Raw genomic sequence first — 20,821 nt, forward strand, 5'->3', positions numbered from 1 at the left:
CCAAGGCCGTAGTTCACGAGGGGGGGGGGGGGGGGGGGGGGGGGGGGTGCAGTTATTTGTACAATTATCAAGTACAAGTTAACTTTCACAAGGGAAAATGTTTTCTATAAAAAATCCAGGGGGGGGGAGGGGGGGGGGGGGGGAGGCAACTCCTACCCTATTCCCTAAACACAGGGAATAAACTCAACAGAATAAAAGAAGTCTCCCTGTCCCACTGAACGTGCATTTAAAGCATATCTCATGCAGTTAAGAAATTAACTATCACTCTCCCGGGCGTTATCTCGTAGGACCGGGAGATGATGACGTTAGTGAGCAGGAGTTACTTCCCCTTATTTAGAAATTCCTACTTTCTCTTTCGTGGGTTCCAGAATCTTCTTCTCGTGCAACCGCTCTCAAGTTTATTGGTTTGTAGTCTCCGTTGTTTTCTTTTCATCACGTGCAAGCTTCTATTGATGTTGTAACTTCATTATGTACAGACAATAACCCTGTTAAGTTAACGTATACTAATCCGTACCTGTTAGAATTAGACATTCTGATGTCAAAATATAAAACGAAAAGCTTAGTGTTGTCATGATATATACAGCAATTATAGATGGAAAGGAATGGTTGTCAGACATAGAAATACCACAACTTCCATTGTATTGAAGTACAATTTTGTTTAATTTCATGGTGGAGTTCTTGGTTGTTAAAACCTTGTCATCCCGAACGGGTGCAGGCTAAAACGGCACCTCAGCAAAACGCATTTGGCGAAAACGGCTACTATGTGTCGGGCGATTCCAACAGGTTGCAATGTGTTGAGCCATTTTCTGGAATATTAGTAAACGTGGCGTGAGTCTCACCCTCTCTCTTCCCGACTCCATGAAACATTTTGATTACACCATACTGCACGAACAAATCGATCACTGCCTTCTGCAAATGACATAATTTGCTCTATGAGGATGCGGATGTGTAGCCTATTATTATCTTAACCTTTATTCAGTTTGGAAGAGCATGAAATTTGATGAACATTATTCTTTAACAATAACTGATCAATATTATGTAATTACAGCAGTTCATTAATCAGGTTTCATATTTATTTGACTGAACAATTAGCTTTAATTGATTATATGCTAGAGGCTTCTGCTTATCATTATGGAAATATATCGAAAAAGAAGATGCTATTTAAATGTAGCATTACCATGTTCTATGCCTTTGGTCATCCCAAAATCTATTCAGTGTGTCAAATATGCCTCACCATGTGCACTTGTATGTAGTGTACCTTTAATTACTTTGTAAAACCATATTGCCTATGGTGCAAGTGTCTATATATTATCACTTCCTGACTTTGTAAAGTATGTACTAGTTAATGTACACAATTGGGTTGCGATGACATGCAGTCAGCCAAGTCACCGATCCTGACCAATCAATCCATTTAATCTCCTCTTACGACAAACATGGGTTGCGTGGGACCTATATTCTTACCAGGATCTCCATAAGTGTGAAATGATATAGGAAATGTTCTTTGAAGTCATACAAAAATTCAATGATTAAATCATTGTTTCCTTGTGTTTAATCTAGTTTGGCACATCCCGACCACTAAAGATTTAGATTTTCAGTTAAGGAAATACTTCTACGTTAAAATTACATGACATTAAATGAAAGAACTCATATCTTCTGAAAGAAGTTGGCAAACTATTGAGCTCTTATCATCAGCAATGCATTTCTAACTCACATCTTCATTCTCCCTGTTGGGGATACCAGGGCAGAACAGGTCCCCAGTGCGTCATGCTTGTTCTAAAATCTGCTTAAAGAGGATAGGGTGGTAAGGATGTGGGGTATGGATGAATATGCATTAGTGTACCCTGACGAAGTGGATCGTTGCTCATGCAGACAACCACTGATTTGCTTGGCCAAAGGTTTACAGATCACCGTGACACTGCTAAGCCTTTGCTCACAGTGACATTAAACAACAGTCACCATCACTTCAGCTGTTATATGTATTCAAGTATATACATCCATGTTCACATGAAATACGAAATGAAACAATTTCTTGCAGAAACTGGCCTTCTAGTTGAACCAGAGAATCATCTGTAGGAACTGGCGTCATGGACAGTGACGATGAAGGTTTACCAGGAGCATATATGATTAACATTCTAAGACAAAGAGGTACTCAAACAAACAAAACATTATTTTATTTCAGATAAAACTGGAGTGGCAACATAAATATTTACTGTTATTAAATACAATAGCAAATTCCCTGTTCGAGAAATACCCCAGATATGCACCTGAAATTAAATATGAATGAATAGGTCCGTGTGTGAAACGATACAGGATTAATATATGATTTGATACAGGTAGGTGTGTACAGATCACTGTGACACTGCTAAGCCTTTGCTTACAGTGACATTAAACAACAGTCACCATCACTTCAGCTGTTATATGTATTCAAGTATATACATCCATGTTCACATGAAATACGAAATGAAACAATTTCTTGCAGAAACATCTGTAGGAACTGGCGGCATGGACAGTGACGATGAAGGTGTACCAAGAGCATATAAAACGGAGCTTTTAAGAAGAAGAGGTACTCAAACAAACAAAACAATTTTTTATTTCAGATAAAACTGGAGTGGCAACATAAGTATTTACTATTATTAAATACAATAGCAAATACCCTGTTCGTGAAATACCCCAGATGTGCAACTGAAATTATATATGAATGAATAGGTTCATGTGTGAAACGATTAATATATGATTTGATACAGGTAGATGTGTATCGCGTATCGTATCGTTTGAGAATATTATAGATGCATTTATGTATTGGTGAATCTTGACATACCTAGCCAGGTCCATGCTTGATCTTCACATCGTATGTTTGTATTTTCTAAAAGCATGTGCTGCAATCTCAGTGGCTTGTGGTCAGATTCCGAGGTGAAGTGTTTCCCATATATACTGAAAAGAGTAACTGTCCTTCATTTAAAATTCAATAAAAAGACATTCATTCTGAAATTAAATAATGCATCTTTTGATACATATTCATCAAGACATCTTGACTTTAAGATTGTGATTCACAATTTGCATGTGCATGTTCATGCACGGCTGACAATTTGGATATATAAGTGTTTGTTGGGAGCATGATACTCACACGTTTATTTCAATGTGAACAGCACACAATGATTGTTAAGCTATCAGGTGCTAAAAAAAAACAGAACCACTGATAACGCTTACACAATCACACGGCTTGCTAAATATCAATGTCTACAAATCGTTGGTATGCATCAAACAAGAATGTTCATAGAAACACAATATCATATCTTTGGAGTCATTATTTAGAGCAGGCAACACTCATGACTAGCTATGGTCCGGTTGTCCATATGTGATGTCTCCTCAACAGGACAAGCATATTCGGTTGGTGCATTTACAGAATTGATATCAAACTGCCAAATTAACACCACAGACAATTTCTGGGTTCAGATTAATTAGTGGCAGAATTATCCGCAATCGGTTGAGAAAGCACAACATCCAGCCCCGATGTCCAGCAATATGCCTAATTTTGCTTCAACGCAATCGTCAGGTACGCCTACCTTGGTGTAGACAGCATGTGAGGTTCAGAAGACAAGACTGGGACAGTACACTTTTCACAGATGACTCCAGGTTTCATCGCAACAACACTGATGGTTGTGCAAGGGTCCACATGCGTCCAGAGAATGTTTTAGCAACACTTACGTTACTGTCACACAATGCTCGCCCAAACAAACAACAGCACATATTTTTTTATCCAACTACTTTATTGGCATTCATTCATTTACTAACATGGCCTTTTACACCACATGCCAGTCACCCACTCGCACACAGACACTCACATCAAAATACTTTGCACTTCCACTCTCTCTTTACTAACTAAAACTATACTAAGCTAGGCACCTCTATTTAAACTACACAATGGCTCTAAATACAATATCTACTAGGGCTGGGGCGGGTAACCCGGGTACTCGGATCGGGTGGGTCCTACTCAGGTACCCACAGTACTACCCGGACCCGTGGTTAGTCACGAGACATATTGTTTAATGACAAAAACTCATTGGAGCTCAGTGGTTACACTACAAGTCGCTAATGTTCCCATTTCTTTCTGATGATGCACACATTCCTTTTGACTTTTATATTTTTGAGTAAAGATAAAGCTTCAGTCAACTTCAGTGTACGCATGATTTTATCGTTTCATAAGAGACCATATACCTATTATATCTGATCTTTTCCATGGTTGAACCTGGGGAGTTTCACATGACATTCTTGTTATGGCCCTCTTTCGCATTTTTGTAACCTTCCTTGTTTGAAAAGTACAAGAAAGGGCCTCTTGTGAAAGGTTGCAAAAACAGGAAGCTAGACACTCTGCTGGACTTAATGATGATTGTGATGATAATTTTGACAGCTTCTATGACTCAGAGCTGTCCTTTATGAACTTATTGTTACTTAGTAATGATAGATTAATAATGTAAAGTGACGTTGGACTGTAAATAACGAGTGTCTATTTTTCAGAATTTCTCTTTCATATTTACGAATTTTCATTTTGAATTTATCATTGCCTAGATGCAGATGCTGATTCCACTATCCATTTGTACCATCTATCCAGTGTAAAGTCCTAAAATGTTGATATGTAAAAGCTGTTTGTGTTATGTGAAGTCGTCTCCGGTTCAGATGCTATTCTTCCAACTACCCTCTTGGTTAATGAAACTCTTCTTTTTCTTTATCTGCAGATTTACACAGAGTTCATATGAGAAGGAGATTGGCCTTTGGGAAGTCTATATTGGTGTATGACATCCGAGAAAAGGAGGCAGTTATTCAAAGCAAATCAGAATATGTGCCTATCACTAATGTTCCAAAACAAAAGTATAGGTTGGTTCTAGCTGGACATTATGGCCTGTGTGAAGAATTTGTCTATTTTAACCCTGAGAAGGAGATTGCAGTTATCCATGACAACACAGATTTACTGATCATTTTTATGTATTTCCAAACAAATCTGAGAGTGGATTCATCATTTCCATATGCACGGGAATCAAGGGAACCTCGAAGATGTATTGGCCTTGCCCCAACAACCCTTATTGGTACAATGAAATCAATCATATGTGACAATAAACATTTCAACGAAGGTGAATCCCTGTGTCTGTTTCATAACGGGAAACGGTGCGATGAGGATTCAGTGACAGTTGGTTCACTTTTTAAAAATGGAGAAGATGTTGCATGTATTGCCAAATTAAATGTGACTGTACCCTGTTTCTACATGCCAAGGCTAAACATGGAATACAAATGTACCATCGACTGTTTCAATACAGACACTGTTGGCGAGATGAAACAAGTGTTCAAAAACTCTTTCTGCACTGAGTTTCCAGGACTTGCATCTGGCGTTGATGATGTCTGGTTCTCTGTTGGCAAAAAACTTGAGAACGATGACAAATATTTCTTCTTTGGTCGACGGAAAACATTGCAATTACTTGAGAGAGAACGGCTGGTTGTGCACGTCAAGCAAGCAAGTTCATTTCCGATTATCTTGAGAATGAATTTCCAAGAACATACATCTCAAATCTTGCTGATGTCAGCTCCCTTCACGACAGCTGCACTTCGACAAGAAGTCTCACATTTGACCGGACAACCACCAAGTGCCCTGCATCTGTACACTGACAACAAGAAGCTGAAAGAAATGGTGTTGTCGGAATCGGTTGGTATTGGTCCAAATTGTGTAGTACTGGCTAAGGTTGCAAAGCAGATACGAGTCCTGGTCACATTGCATTGTGAAGGATCAACAAAGAGCAGAGCTGTTCAACTGTTCAAGCTTGACTCTGTACAGCGCCTAAAGGAGATAACAGAGGAGCAAGGACATTTTGCAGCCTGCCAGCTCCAGATGATCTTCAATGGAAACGAACTGGAAAATGAAAGGCTTATGCAGGATTACCGTATAAGGCATGATGACAGTATTGCTGCATGGGTTTTTTCAAAGCCAGAATATATCCTAGTACGTCAGCCTGGAAGCGAATGTCTTCATCTCACAGTTGATGGATTGCAATATACCATTAGGAGGCTAAAGGAGTACCTTGCACGTACACTGGGATGCTGTTATGTCATGATAAACATGATTCACGGAGGTAGATGTCTTCAGGATGATGAGACTTTAGAACAGTGTGGACTTGTGTCTGGAAGCACTATACTGATCCCAAGAATTGCCATGCAAGAGCAGTCAGCACACGAAGGAATACTAAAAGTGTTTATGTCGCAAGAAGATGGCTCTTTCCAAATAGCATTTGCCAAAGAGGCAGCAGGAATTTTGTTCTATGGTATGGCCTATATACTTATTCTAAGATTCATGATGATCCTGCAATAAATTAAAATTCCTTTATTTCTTCTGATCATAACATACTAATCTGAGAATATAAAGGATAATTACACAAGTAATACGTTACCACTGTTATACCGAGGCTGTTGTCCCCCACAACTGCTCTTATAGCGAAATCTTCCAGAGATCTCAATTACCTCATGCAGCACGTGCATAGCCCCTAGCTGCCATGTGACACCCTTCACTCTTGTCTCTTCGCTTTCCTCAGCAAGACGTACAAAGACTGCTCTGAGCGTTCCTGTTTTCTCCATCCTTTGGTGATATTTATTACTGTTTATTACTTGCATATAAACTGTATCTATTGAGGGCGTTGCTTTAACTTCATATTTTTCCCGCCAAAAGGAAATTTTTTTCCCACCCCTTTCTCTATATACTTTCGGGGTGTTTCGTCTGCATGTTGCGTCTTACGTTCCCCTGTTATAGTATGTGTTGTTTTTTTTACACCACCTATTTCTCTAACGCTCAAATATGTGTGTGTTTTATGTTCGCATTAATCGTTAATTTTATTTTTTGTGAATATTTGTGGCGCTTGTGTTGTAACCATGTTTTGTTCTTTGTTTATAGCTTAAACAATGTCTGACATGGACACTTTGCCGTGCTCCACCCCCCTTCACTCCCGCAACCTGGCGTTGCACAGTGTGCCAAAAAACTTCTATCGTCCCGGGATCCCCAAAATCGTTGCCCGCGGTGCAGGGTTCCTTGTGGGGACACCCGGTGCGCCCTGTGCGACGGTCTGGGCCTGAGGCGTTCAAGTGCTACAGGCACTACGTGCAGTCTGTCTCCACCCCTGTGGTGGCCGGCTCGTCCAGTTGGGGTCCCCTTGCAGGTACCCCACTTCAACGTCTGCATCGGATCCCCAGGCGGCCCTTGGGCTGACCGGGGATCCGTTACCGCGTTGCTTTCGCAACTCGTTGACTACAAGCTGGCGGCCTTATCCCTGGCTGTTCCGTCCCCGGCCTCTTCGGTGGCCGGGGGTTCGGACGTGGGGTCTTTCAGTGTGACGGGGGCTCCCGTGGTCACCGGTACTTCTCCCGAACTGTTGGCTCCGCTATCGGTTAAGGACCGCATGGCCATGGTTTATGACATCTTTGAGGACATGCCCAAGCCCCTGCCGGTACTGCTGGGAATCCACGGCACTCCATGCTCGCTATGTCGACCTGTTCGCAACCAGGTTCAACTCCCGTTTGTATCACCAGTTCTGGACCCGAGGGCCATCGATCACCATGCTCTCGCTTTAGACTTGACGGGCATGGATGCTTATGCTTACCCACCGACGGCGTTAATACCACACATTCTTAGCTGGCTCAGAGGTGTTCGCTGTCGAATGTTACTGATCACGCCCATGTGGCTAAACAGACCGTGGTACCCCGACTTGCTGGCCCAGGCCACGCAGTCGCCACTTCCACTGCCTGTGAGACCGGATCTCCTGATCCACCCTCACACCCGTCAGCTTCATCCAAACGCAGGGCAGTTCAGTCTGCACACGTGGATGTTGTCACCGAGCGCCTGAGGAGTAAAGGCTTTTCACATCGGGCGTCATGGGCATACGTTAGTATGCATCGTGATTCTACCCAGAAGGTGTATAATGCACTTTGGGCTATTTTCACGAAGTGGTGTTGTAAACATCACATTCATTCGCCAGATAAGGTATCTGTGCAGGATATTGCTCGTTTCATGTCTCACTTACGAGAGACGCGGAAACTCTCCGGGGGTTCCATTGCCAACTACGTCTTGTCCGTTGCTATGGTACGGGACGTTGCTATGAGTACCAGTCTCTCAAAAGAGCCGGTGATTTGGGGTATTATCAAGGGTTTCAAGCAGCAAGATCTTAAAAAGCGCCGCCTTGGGCACCGGCCTGGGATCTCTCCTTAGTGTTGAAATCACTTACGGAGGCTCCGTATGAACCCTTGGGTAGTGCTTTGTTCCGGCATGTGACTTGGAAAACAGCATTTCTCCTCTCCTTTGCCATGGCAGCACGAGTGTCTGAAATACACGCACTCGATTTCACCAAAGTATGATTTGATAGGGGCGAAGAAGGAGCGGTCCGCCTGGGCCTGCTCATGGGCTTCGTCGCTAAGAATCAGAAATTTGGTCAAACGGAGAGAGAATTCACTGTAAGATCACTCAAGGAAATCTTACATCCTGCTGATACCGAGGACAGATCGCTGTGTCCGGTTAGGGCCTTTAAGTATTATCTTAAGGCTTTGAATGAACGCAGCCAAGGGCGTGACCATCTGTTCATATCGTGTAACCCTAATTGGACTGCTGACATAACTCGCAACTCGATTGCTTTATGGCTTCGTACTGTCATCAATCTGGCGTACCGGTCTTGGGTGTTACCGGTTGCGGAGTCAAACCCGCACGAGATTAGGGCGCTGGCGGCAACATTTGCCCTACACTCCAATATATCAGTTCACAGAATATTGCGGGGTTGTTACTGGCGTTCTGACTCGATTTTTGCAAATTATTACCTCAGAAAGGTCTCTGATGAAGACGTAGAGGGTGTGTACCGTCTTGGGCCGCTGATCGCGGCACAAGCGGTCATCTAAGGGGTGTGCCCAGCGCAATCCCGAACTCCTCAGGCTTCAGACCTTGCACAGTGGCCAATCTGGGTCTACTCCAACGTTCCGACAGCCGTGGTTACGGGAGTGGGGGTCCCACATTCCAGCGCGCTCATCCACAGGTGAGAGCGGCTTTCTGTGTGTTTCATTATTTGGATTTGACAATTATGTACTTAATTGTCTGTCGTGTATTGCAACCTTGTAATGCATGCTTTCCAAAATTGAATTTAGGTCGTGCGCCTATTACACACGCTTAAGTAGGCTTGTTCTTGGGATATACAGTCCGAATGAAATTAATTTCCCTCTTTTCGACTGTTTAACCTGATCTAAGATTCAGCTCACATGGATACTGTGTTCTCATCCCCTGCGGTGATGAAATACCTATCCAGTGTGGCCGTTTGGAGTCACCAATCGTCTGGCAATAACGATTGAGCCTTACGGTATGCGCTTGACAGTGCTTTGGTATCCCTATATGGTAACGCCAAGCTGGGAGCATACGTATCGAGTGCTTCCGCCTTGTTGTATACGGGGCGGTCGGGTAGCCTAGTGGTTAAAGCGTTTGCTCGTCACGCCGAAGACCCGGGTTCGATTCCCGACATGGGTACAATGTGTGAAGCCCATTTCTGGTGTCCCCCGCCGTGATATTGCTGGAATATTGCTAAAAGCGGCGTAAAACCATACCCACTTATTCACTTGTTGTATACACGAGCAACACGAGCAACACGAGCAGTCAGGTTTCGGGTTGTAGGTGCTCCCCACCGCCTACTGTGGTAGTCAGCCCCGGTATAACAGTGGTAACGTATTATTTAATGTAATTTGTAGAATTTTCCTATTCGGAATATTCTATAAGTAATACGTTACCACTAGGCTGCTGCCCGCCTGTCCGTTCCCTGAGCACTTGCTCTCGCAAGAGACAAGAGTGAAGGGTGTCACATGGCAGCTAGGTGGCTACGCACCTGCTGCATGAGGTTATTGAGATCTCTATGGAAGATTTCGCTATAAGAGCAGTTGTGGGGGACAACAGCCTCGGTATAACAGTGGTAATGTATTACTTATAGAATATTCTGAATAGGAAAATTCAACAATTTTCAAAGATGTTTGAAATGAAAATGAGATATCCAACTAGTTGAGGTTTTCAATATGATACATTAAGAAAGTTGTAATTATTATGAGCTTATTGTCAATAGAAGAAATCCCAAATGATCTGCACAATAGGATATTTCTATTATTATTATTATTGTTGTTGTTGTTTATATAAACCATTTGCTAGATTTTTGGAAGAACAAGAAAAAATCACCTGCTTACTATATGTATTTATACAGTATAGATTATATTTGTTGAAAGCTTCTTATATGGTTCCTGTGAAGTCATTCGAAGATAGATTCTCAATTTCACATATGAGTGAGTAAGTATGGTTTTACGCCGCTTTTAGCAATATTCCAGCAATATCACGGTGGGGGACACCAGAAATGGGCTTCACACATTGTACCTCTGTCAGTAATCAAATATTGGTCTTCGGCTTGACGAGCAAACGCTTTAACCACTAGGCTACAAGACCACCCCCATGTCGCATATGAAGTATTAATAACAGAATATCAATAACGTATGTATTTATTCTTGTATTTAGCTCCAGAGTCCATCCCTTGCGACAGATTTGAGAAACATAGCACGAAGAGCGTTGCCCTTGATGAAGATTATCGTTGGGGCATCATATCAAGGAGGTTGTCTAAAGAAATCAAACTAGGGCCTTGTAACCCCAAACCCATTCACCACAATGAAGTAGTTCATCATTCAACTCAGCATGGCTCAGAACCATCAACATCAAGGTCATGTACTGATTCACTTGCACCCGAGTCAAGCAGAGATAATGCTTACACCCAAAAGAAAGACCCACAAAGACTTACAGATAAAGTAGTTCATCATTCAAATCAGCATGGCTCAGAACCATCAACATCAAGGTCACTTGCACCCGAGTCAAGCAGATGTAATGCTTACATCCAAAAGAAAGACCCACACAGACTTAAACGTACACATCAAAACTGTGTTGGTTACCATACGGAACCTGAATATGTTCCGTTAAAGAGATTTATGTACCGTGAAGAGTTAAGAGAAAACAATGGACGTTACATTCAAACTAAAGTGTCAGTGTTAGATGTTTCCAAATCTAGTGCTGACGAAGGATTTCCACACATTGTTCAGACACCAAGTGTACAGTCTCCAGAGAAAGTAATGTCTACTTCCACGGAACATGAGCTTCACAGATCGCCAAGCCTACAGTTTCCTGTTGGAGGTAAGGTCATTAAGTTTATGAATCTCGTAGCACTGGGGGATTTTAGGGTAGAATAGCAAGATCCAGAATAATTCCTTTGAATACCTAACCTCTATTACACTATAAATTCACCGTTTTTGCTGTTATCACACCATAAAATGTTCAGATTTTAAACAGATGTTCTCTTCACTGCAATTTATCAATAATTAGTTTTGAGGTATATCTTATCCTCAGGCTAATGCACCTGCACATGTGCGATGATGGAGACATTGTACATTAATTAATTCATCTGATATTGGACTTCAATCACGTTCTGAGGAGCCAACAACCCAGCTGACTGAGCATGCGGGGTTTAGTTAACCTGTCATCAAAGTGAAGGACTTTAGCACTCCATTTCCCTCCTTCACGGAATAAGTTATTAAACTGGTAGATGACGGTGGACGTCAAATTAGCTTTCAACCAGATTAACAAGTCCATCTTCAAGACACACGACTGTCCTATCATTGGTGATGATTATTTCGAAATGTAATCTCATTCACCCTGAATGCAAATCGATATGATCAAGTTCAAGGACTAAGACGCAGGAAATATGCAGATGGTGAACAATAGCACATACAAATACTGGTTCGCAACAGGAATCCGGCTTGCATTACCTCCCATCAGTATTTTGCATAAATATTTCCCCTATGCCAGTAGAAATAAAGTCAATTTAAGCTTTTTATAAGTCTGTTATATTATTATATATAACACAAATAACTAAGACAGGTAACATTTGTTTTTCTTGGTATCATATCACAATTTCTGGCCCAATTCACATGTTCATGCATAATCCATATGTCATGCATTTGGGCAATTAGACTATTACATATGATCTGACATATTCTTCCTGTTTCATACCTTCTGTTCAACAGTAGTGAGTTGTGTAGGAGGGCCACCTCCACCAGTTCTCACACTCTCCTTCCTCCTTGTCACCTCCTTCTTCTTGGCTGCAGCCCTGAGGTCCTGCCATTTCTGAGGCACAGTCCTTACCTCCGTGTTATTGGCGTTGATCCTGTAAACAAAAATTATTTCAAAATTATAATGTTTTGCTCGATGTCACCCATGTTTGACAATTGCCTTGTTGTTGTCTACCATTAAATATGAAGATGTTTAAAAATAAGTGATTTTGGCGTTTTTTGTTCCTAATCACTGAGCCGGACATTTAGGAAATTTACGTTTAGTCTATATGCAATTTGTTTTATAATGTGAAAATAGTTATACTTCCGCGACCTCTTATATGTGTGCATACATGTATATGCACTTATGCACAATATTTCAGATCTGTATCCCTAGCAATAACAATAATTCCCACCTTTTCAAATTTTGCACTATCAAAGAAATATAGGCCTCTTGCAAGTTCAAGTAGACCTACAGTCACCTTTTATCGCTATTTGTTTACTTCCGCATAACAACAAGCGCGATAACTCTAAATGGCATAGGTCTATCACTTCCAAATAAAACACATCCTTCATATGACAGATGTGAGTTCAATGCCGTGAAATGCACTCACTTTGTCAGAATATCCTCCCATATCTTCTTCTTCCGATTGTTTGTAATGCAAGAAGAAAAAGATGAAAACAACACATCTGAATTGCTGCCAACTTCTTCTGTAAGAATTTCTACTTCTGTGGCCGAAAAGTTTCTCTTCCTCGATTTCTTGTCGCTAATTTCCTCCATTTTAATGCGCCTCGTCGTCTGCTCAGAGCACCTGCCACGGTAGACAACTCTAGTGCGGATTTTCCTACCATACAAAGGGAAAGAGCTCCAATCGTATTTTTTACGTGCGTGTAAGTTGGCCGAGGTTACGCCAGTATTAGTGTAGCTTTGTGAAACAGTCTTAGACTATGGCGTAAACATTGAGCAAATATGGCGTAAAATCTACGAGCGTGTAAATTTACGACTGCTTTGTGAAACGGTACCCTGGATAGGCAGATACCTATACCTCTGGAAGTAAGGAGGTAGGGAGCTGAACTGCCCCTTATTGCTAGGTATGGTACCTAGTACTACTGGAGATATCAGTAGAGTGCCCAACACTACTTTGCAGGGGACGCTGCTGAGAGATGGAGATGTTCGGCCTGACCAGCCACAGTTCACTTAACATCAAGATAAGACTTACAGTTGTTGTCTTTTAGCATTTTGCACAAAGGACGGTTTACCTAAAAACTGGTTTGGATGGCTGACAATCAAGAATCTGTTGAATATCTAGGGACTTTTTTGTGATATAAGCCAAATTGCAGGAACTGTGGCTATGATGTAATAGAGGTAGTATTTTCAGAATTATACACAATGATAACTGTTGTTTAATATATGAAACAGACATGAAAGTCCATTTTTATTGTGATTTTTGTTACCCACTGTTTTCCCACTAATCCCCCGGGGCCGGTGATGAGAAGAGGTTCAGTTTATCATGTAATGACTCGAGCAAGTCCATGCTGCACATGGGTTTTCTCTCGCACACTTTAAGCGAATTCCTTTTATACCACGATACACTCTATTGTTTCACTATAAGGTATGTTGATGTTTTCTAATTTTTTCTGGTATTTCTTGCAATTAGATGGAATAGGATGTACCACCAAATTCACGTCTTAAAGATAAACCATAATCCTAAATACAATCAAATATTTACTTTCTTTATATTGACAGAAAGTATTTGAGACAAGTGGAGTTAATACCATGTGGATTCTCAAAAAAGGACTTGTTTGCAGTTTTACAATCTCAGAAAAGAACCAGGTTCAGTTGTACCAAAACATTTGTTTTTTCATCTTTCTACACCACTTTCCCACATAACAAACTTTAGAAATCGTTGAGACCATTGATACAGTTACATATATATGTTCAGAAGTGTCAGGACAATATTTTAAAAATGAAGGCAAATGACATCTGAAGTTTACTGAGAAAACAATATGTGAAATGTTGGGCTTCCTCGTTGATATCATCTACGTAAGGGTGAGGATAAGACATTTAGTCAAGAAATAGCATCCTCATGGGCAGCAAATGTGCTTCTTTTCTTGCTGATTTGTTTCTTTATGCATATGAATCGGAATTTCTGCTCGGGATTGACAAAGTTAAAACAAGGTAAATTGGCAAAGAAGTTTAATGTAAGTTTCAGGTATATTGGTGATCTGATATCGTTCAATCAAATAGCCAATTCAGTGGCGCAGGATACGCTTACACCTGGTATCAACACGATTTGATAGTGATTCTTAAACAAATGCTCATGATATAGTCGGAATTGTACAATCGACTGTTATTGGCAGAGGTTTCATATGGTGTGGGAACGGGTCTTGTCGCTTTTACTTGTATGTATTTTCAGCAAATAAATGCATATCATTAACGCTTCTCATTATTATCTGATTATGTTTCATATGTGTACTTCATTTCCTGGTAAGAACTTGCAAATCACCTGAAACAATTAGACATTTGTGGAATGTTAATAATGGATTTGTCTTTGTGATGGTGCCACCGGAAGGTCAGGACACGCTCAACTTTTCGCAAACACCTTGTATCATCACTGTTAATGGTGTTTGTGTGTTGTTTAACGCCGCAATATTCCAGCTATGTGACGGCGGTCTGTAAATGATCGAGTCGGGAGCAGTTCTAACATGCCTTAGATATGTAGGAGTGATATCGTTACACCTTGCACAGATAGTATGTATTTAGCAGTATTGAATGTTTTATAATGAGGAATTTGGTTCATGTAGATTATATTTTTTTTCAACAGCAATTCAAGACTCTATGCTACAAGCTGTCTCACAACAACTTGGGACTGACTGGAAACGTGTTGCCGTGGAACTTGGGTTGAATCACAATGACACTGAAAACTTGGAACACAACTGCAGTCGAAACCTCCAGGAACAGGCTTTGCAGGCTTTGCTGCTTTGGAGAAAACGTTTCTCTAAAGATGCTACTTGTGCAAAACTGAAAAATACCCTCCGGGAATGTGGCTTAGCTTTGATTGCTGACTCAATGGATGAGAATATGCAATATGCAACTACTTAAAACATTCCAAGTGAACTTCTGGCATATGAACAACTGCTTTTTAGCTATTTATTATATGTATATATTTGCAACCTGCTTTATTGTTCTAGGTTGAAACATCCATGGTGTAATAGATGGAGTTTAGTTCGGTGATTGGATAACATGGCCGCATCATACCAAAATACGTTAAAAAACGGTACTTGTTGTTACCCTACCAGGCGCTTGGCATTAAGGGATTCAGATTCAGTGTACTGTGTCTGAACGAGTACCCATGTTAAACTGCGGTGTGGTATCTCAGTGAGTTAGCACACTGAAATCCGGACTAGTGCAAGCAACCACAAACGAGATGCTTAAGTGACATAATAATCGTAGGTGAAATAACCTTGACGCAATCTTAAACTTTATTTCACCTCACCTCTAACATGTTCATAAAGTATGTACTTTGTTTTCAATGTGTGCCACTTAATGACAAAACTCACAAGCAGTCAAGTGTTACCAGAGAGTGACACTAGTCTTATCACGTAATGCTGCAAGTGATTTCCAAAGTTTACACGCTAATCCCGCACAAGACAAATGGTGCATCTCGAGTCATGGATCTATGACGTAACATGTGTAGCGTTCACAAAACATACCAATATGTTCGTTTGGGCATCAAACCAATCAAATATCTCTTGAATATGAATAAGTCTATATATACATACACATAATTTTGAGATGAAAAAGAAACTTTTTATAATAATTATCTGCACTGTTTATGAGAGGCTATGCATGTATATAATATGTTGACACGCTGTGGACCATCCTTGTATTTTCCTTTATGATAGATAATCCGGACCCATAGAAAGGAGGTGTGATACACTGGCTCATCGAGGATGGTTGTCACCCGCATCTTCATTCTCTGGCCGAAGTTAGCAATGAATAATGGTCAAATGTTATGCCTTAATAGTGTTTAACAGATAAAGGGTTGACAAGTTGTCAAATCGGCCAGAAAGAAATGTTAAATGTCCCACATTGTGACTCAAATTATTTTTAGGTTGAAAGTTTACATAATTATTTAATACCAGACATAGGTGTCTTTGAAAAATAACCCTGGTCATTTTGTTAAATGTGGCACACGTATGTTGAAAGTATGTGAAATACGGAACACATGGTGTGTATTCTGTGTATTGCAAAACTTTAACTTTTGATCTTTATGTGCTGCTGTTGATGCCATGGCAATCATATTACTGCTGTATATTTTGGTCTGCTACTATTCCTGCATCTATGTTTTGTGTAGACACTTCTGTTTACCCTTGTATCGTTTGTGATACAGTGTTGCATGCTTGAAGTCTCTGACAAGCATCAATCTCTCATTGTGAACCAGCGGATGATTACCGTCATGTGTGGCACGTAAACAAAGCTGGCCTGTTTAGGGATAAGCTGCTGGCAGATGATGTCATTTCCTTGTTTGAAGAATGTCTACAATCTATGTCTTAAAGTATTGAATGTTGCCATAGAAAAAATTACAGATGCAATTTGATAGGCTGTAGATGATGTCATTTCCTTGTTTGAAGAATGTCTACAATCTATGTCTAAAAGTATGAATGTTGCCATAGAAAAAAATTACAGATGCAATTTGTTAGGCTGTAGATGATGTCATTTCCTTGTTTCAAGAATGTCTACAATCTATGTCTAAAAGTATGAATGTTGCCATAGAAAAAAATTACAGATGCAATATGTTAGGCTGTAGATGATGTCATTTCCTTGTTTGAAGAATGTCTACAATCTATGTCTAAAAGTATGAATGTTGCCATAGAAAAATATACAGATGCAATATGTAAAACGTGAAACGTAAACGGGCCTGCTTTGCACAGAAATCTCAACAATCATGGCATGATCAGGAGTGTGAGTGTTATCGATGTGAGAGAGACAGGTGACTTAAAGTGTTAAGATTGAATAAAGATGATAGTAATTTGAAATAATAATATGGACGATGTCAATGTTTATCTTGGGGATATTTGATTTTGATGCATTTACTGCCGACATTTTGGATTTACCAATTACTCAAGAGGAGGCGGCAGCTGCTTTGGACAATCTCAAAACTTCAAAATCGCCCGGGAATGATAATATCACTGCCGATTTTTTTAAGCATGCAAGTGATATTTTATTACCGCTTCTTACTGTTTTTTAAATCGACTTTTTAGGGTTCTGTTTTCCCAGAATCGTGGTCGATAGGATTGATAGTGCCATTACATAAGAAGGGAGATCTTAATTCTACATCTTACTAAGAGGTATAACAATTTTCAGTGTTTTTAGTAAAATTAAAATTTTAGTTTTGAATGCGAGATTAAGATTTTGGTGTGATGCGTATGAAAAACAATTCGGAATCGCAAGCCGGTTTCTGCAGGGTTATTCAGCTGTGGATATTGTTTTAATATGACAGTCTGTTGTTGGTCGTCTCTTGGGGGAAAAAGAAAGGCAAATTATATGTTTAATTTTGTGGATTTTGCTAAGGCTTTCGATTTAGTCAATCGTTCAAAATTATTGTCAGTCCTACAACACAATGGGGTTTGGCCTAAAATGTTGTGTTGTATCATGACTATTTTTGAAAGTGTAAAATCGTGTGTTAAATTTATTACTTTACTTTTAGATATGTTTGACTGTAGCGTGGGAGTTTGTCGGGGATGTGTCTTAAGCCCCTTGCTGTTTTCATTGTTCATTAAGGATCTTGTTGATCAAGTACAAATATCATGCTGTCCTGGCATCCGGACTTGACTCATTTACGATATTGTTAGATATGAGTCATGGTTAAACCATTTGGGCATTAAAGTTAAGAAAGTTATTATTTTAAATGGAATTTAGCCATGTTTATTTCTCTATCCATAAGTTTCGTGTAGCTTTAGCAAAGTTTAGATGTAATTCTCACCAACCAAAAATTCGGACTGGCAAAAATGCAAATGTTCCAAGAAATGAAAGGTTTTGCAATGTTTGTAAAAAAGGTTTCGTTGAGGATGAGTATCATTTCTTGTTTGTGTGCACGATGTATGCCGAACTGCGTGAACAGTACATTCCAAGAAAACTACTATGTATTTCCCACATCGCATAAATTCAATGTCTTGATGTCAAGTGATAAATGTAATATCATAAGAAATTTGGCTATGTATATTTATAAGTCTATGCAATTAAGGCCAAAACTGCTGATGTAAATTTCAATTATAATAGTGGCTGCTGTACATTGGTTGTGACACGGGACGATGGCCTACGTAACATTGCTGAATAAACAACAATGTCATGTTAAGCCTTCACATAGTGTGTTCAGTGTGCACATGAAAAAAGGTTTTGACATGACAGATATGTTTGCTTAATCTAATCACCACACATGTATGTATCTGCATCGCTATTTCAAGCTTTACCGTTTGTGTCATTCTTGTATCTTTATTTGGGGTATTTTTTGGTCAATAAAACTTTGTAATACGTATTTAGTCATTGGCTGTGTCGGTCCACGGGTACATGATATGCTACATCGTACAAGAAACCACGTGCTGTGGAGGAGCAGGATGTTGTCATTTTAACTTCCAATATGCACCATATCCACTGTTAAATACTAGTATGACGTCACATTCATAAGCTTTGTCTTAGCTGTAGTAATAGGGACGTGTTCAGTCTATTATCGAAGAATTGCTTCATCGACATGTTTTATAAGGTAAACAGGGGGAAGCAGTTCTGATAATAGGTAAATTCGTAACAAGGGTCAAGCATGGAATTTCAAGTGACAATGTAACTACCCGTCACGTCCGTCATTTAATCAAGCAACTAGAAAGTGTTTGCAAGTGATGATAAGGAAAGGCCGGGTCACCATCACTTTGCACTTATTGACCTGAGGCACGGCATTCTGATTGGATAATGAACGAATGACGTCACGCTAAAAAGAGACATGACCAGTGAGGCACAGGACCTTACAAGTGATGGTGCAATAACCGTGAATTCTCGCGCTAAAAATAGACCAATGGTTATACATTCTAACATGGCCTTATCAGTGTAATTAAAACTATACAACAGTATGTTGTGAAATTCCTTTGAAATAGAAAGGGTGCAAAAGTAGTGAGTTCTTTTCTGTGACGTCATTCGTTCATTATCCAATCAGATTGCCGTGCCTCAGGTCAATAAGTGCAAAGTGATGGTGACCCGGCCTTTCCTTATCATCATGCAAGTATTTACAAAAGAGCGACAGTTCCTTCATAGCCACTATTACACGGCCCAGGCAATAACACAATTGTGTGAGTGGCGGGTGAAACCGGTAGGGCAGGACATGCTTTCAATATTCGCAAACACTTGGTGTCATCTCTGATTTTCAGTGACCCATTTATATAATTCTTACCACTTGTTTGTCTTTTACGCCGAATGGAAAATATTTCGGTGGATAATCGAGACTGGTTATTCTCTAGCGTTGTTTTTGTTTTTATATTTATGTGCTGCCATTATCGATTATTGGGGAAACACGCACCTACTACAGCCTACCCACAACCACAGTATTGTTCCTTGCCTCTAGTTATGCTGTTTGCTATTTGTTTAACGCCGCACTCAGCGACAGGCTCAGTCCAGACTCGATTATTTACACTCAGCCGTCGTATAGCTGGAATATTGCTGAGTGCGGCGTTAAACAACAAATAAACAAACCAACCAATTGCGTGGATCGATGCTCATGATATCAATCACTGGATTGTCCTATTAGGTAACAGTCACTCACAATCTTGCCACCTCAATGCCCAACGTCAAGGACAATGTATATGAAGCTCTATCCTTCTATAGTTGGCAAAATGAGGGAGTGTGAGTTGGGTTTTAACGCCGCTTTTAACAGTATTCCAGTTATATTGCGGCGTGTCAGCTTGATGTGGTAGGAAAGCCCGAAGTGATGCATGTCCCAGACGTTTACCACTTCGGTGAAACCCATGGTGATGGGTATGGTGCTGACAAACCTAGAAACATAATCGGGGCGAACCAGGATTCGAACCCACAATCATAGGTTTCTGGTGTGCCCAAGGGACGCAACTCTGCACAGCGAATCTCGCGCCTTAGACGACTAGGCCACCCGTGCCCCCGTTAGGTAAATGAAATGAATATAATTTAAATTTAACACAGATCGAGGGAGCTGAATATTTGCATGGCGTCACGCATTTGAAATCATTCATGATTTATTCATAATCGTTTACTAATATGAAATGAAGTTATGTGTTTTATTAGAAAAACGTTTAATGGCATTTGTTTCTTGTCTAACGCACATGCAGCATTATATCCATTCCAGCTGAGTGAAGACGACCTGTTAATAATCGAGTCTGGACAGACAACCCCTTTGATAGAAGATATATAGAGGTCTGTGTGAACAATGATAAGAAGGGACCATAAGACCCACATATTTCTAATGTGCAAAATGGGCGGTCGGGTAGCCTAGTGGTTAAAGCGTTCGCTCGTCACGCCGAACACCCGGGTTCGATTCCCGACATTGGTACAATGTGTGAAGCGCATTTCAGGTGTCCCCCGCCGTGATATTGCTGGAATATTGCTAAAAGCGGCGTAAAACCATACTCACTCACTCTAATGTGTGCAATAACTTGTGGTGTAAGCACCACGTTT

The 20,821-nt window shown here is 40.4% G+C and overlaps 1 protein-coding gene across 2 annotated transcripts; it reads left to right on the forward strand.

Moving 5' to 3' along the window:
• Positions 1 to 341: 341 nt before the first annotated feature.
• LOC124114393 lies at positions 342 to 18,668 on the forward strand. 2 transcript variants are annotated; one of them, XM_046474940.2, is made up of 6 exons: positions 342 to 404; positions 2,036 to 2,145; positions 2,480 to 2,563; positions 4,734 to 6,305; positions 10,553 to 11,215; positions 14,955 to 18,668. In XM_046474940.2, the coding sequence occupies exons 2-6, from the start codon at positions 2,085 to 2,087 to the stop codon at positions 15,230 to 15,232; spliced, it is 2,658 nt and encodes an 885-aa protein (XP_046330896.2). In that variant the 5' UTR covers positions 342 to 404; positions 2,036 to 2,084; the 3' UTR covers positions 15,233 to 18,668. The 2 variants fall into 2 exon arrangements, with proteins under 2 accessions (XP_046330896.2, XP_046330897.2); XM_046474941.2 differs by lacking the exon at positions 342 to 404 and adding an exon at positions 425 to 828.
• The last annotated feature ends 2,153 nt before the right edge of the window (positions 18,669 to 20,821 follow it).

The sequence above is a fragment of the Haliotis rufescens genome, unplaced genomic scaffold (assembly GCF_023055435.1).
Source record: "Haliotis rufescens isolate VD_foot unplaced genomic scaffold, xgHalRufe1.0.p SCAF_8, whole genome shotgun sequence".
Classification (NCBI taxonomy): Eukaryota; Metazoa; Mollusca; class Gastropoda; order Lepetellida; family Haliotidae; genus Haliotis; species Haliotis rufescens.

Bases quoted from the DNA above. Each gene is read 5' to 3' on its own strand.
- LOC124114393 (XM_046474940.2), top strand. From the start codon at position 2,085: ATGGACAGTGACGATGAAGGTTTACCAGGAGCATATATGATTAACATT. The intron at 2,564-4,733 runs GTACTCAAACAA...CTTTATCTGCAG, and splicing joins GGAGCTTTTAAGAAGAAGAG to ATTTACACAGAGTTCATATG. The intron at 6,306-10,552 runs GTATGGCCTATA...TCTTGTATTTAG, and splicing joins AGCAGGAATTTTGTTCTATG to CTCCAGAGTCCATCCCTTGC.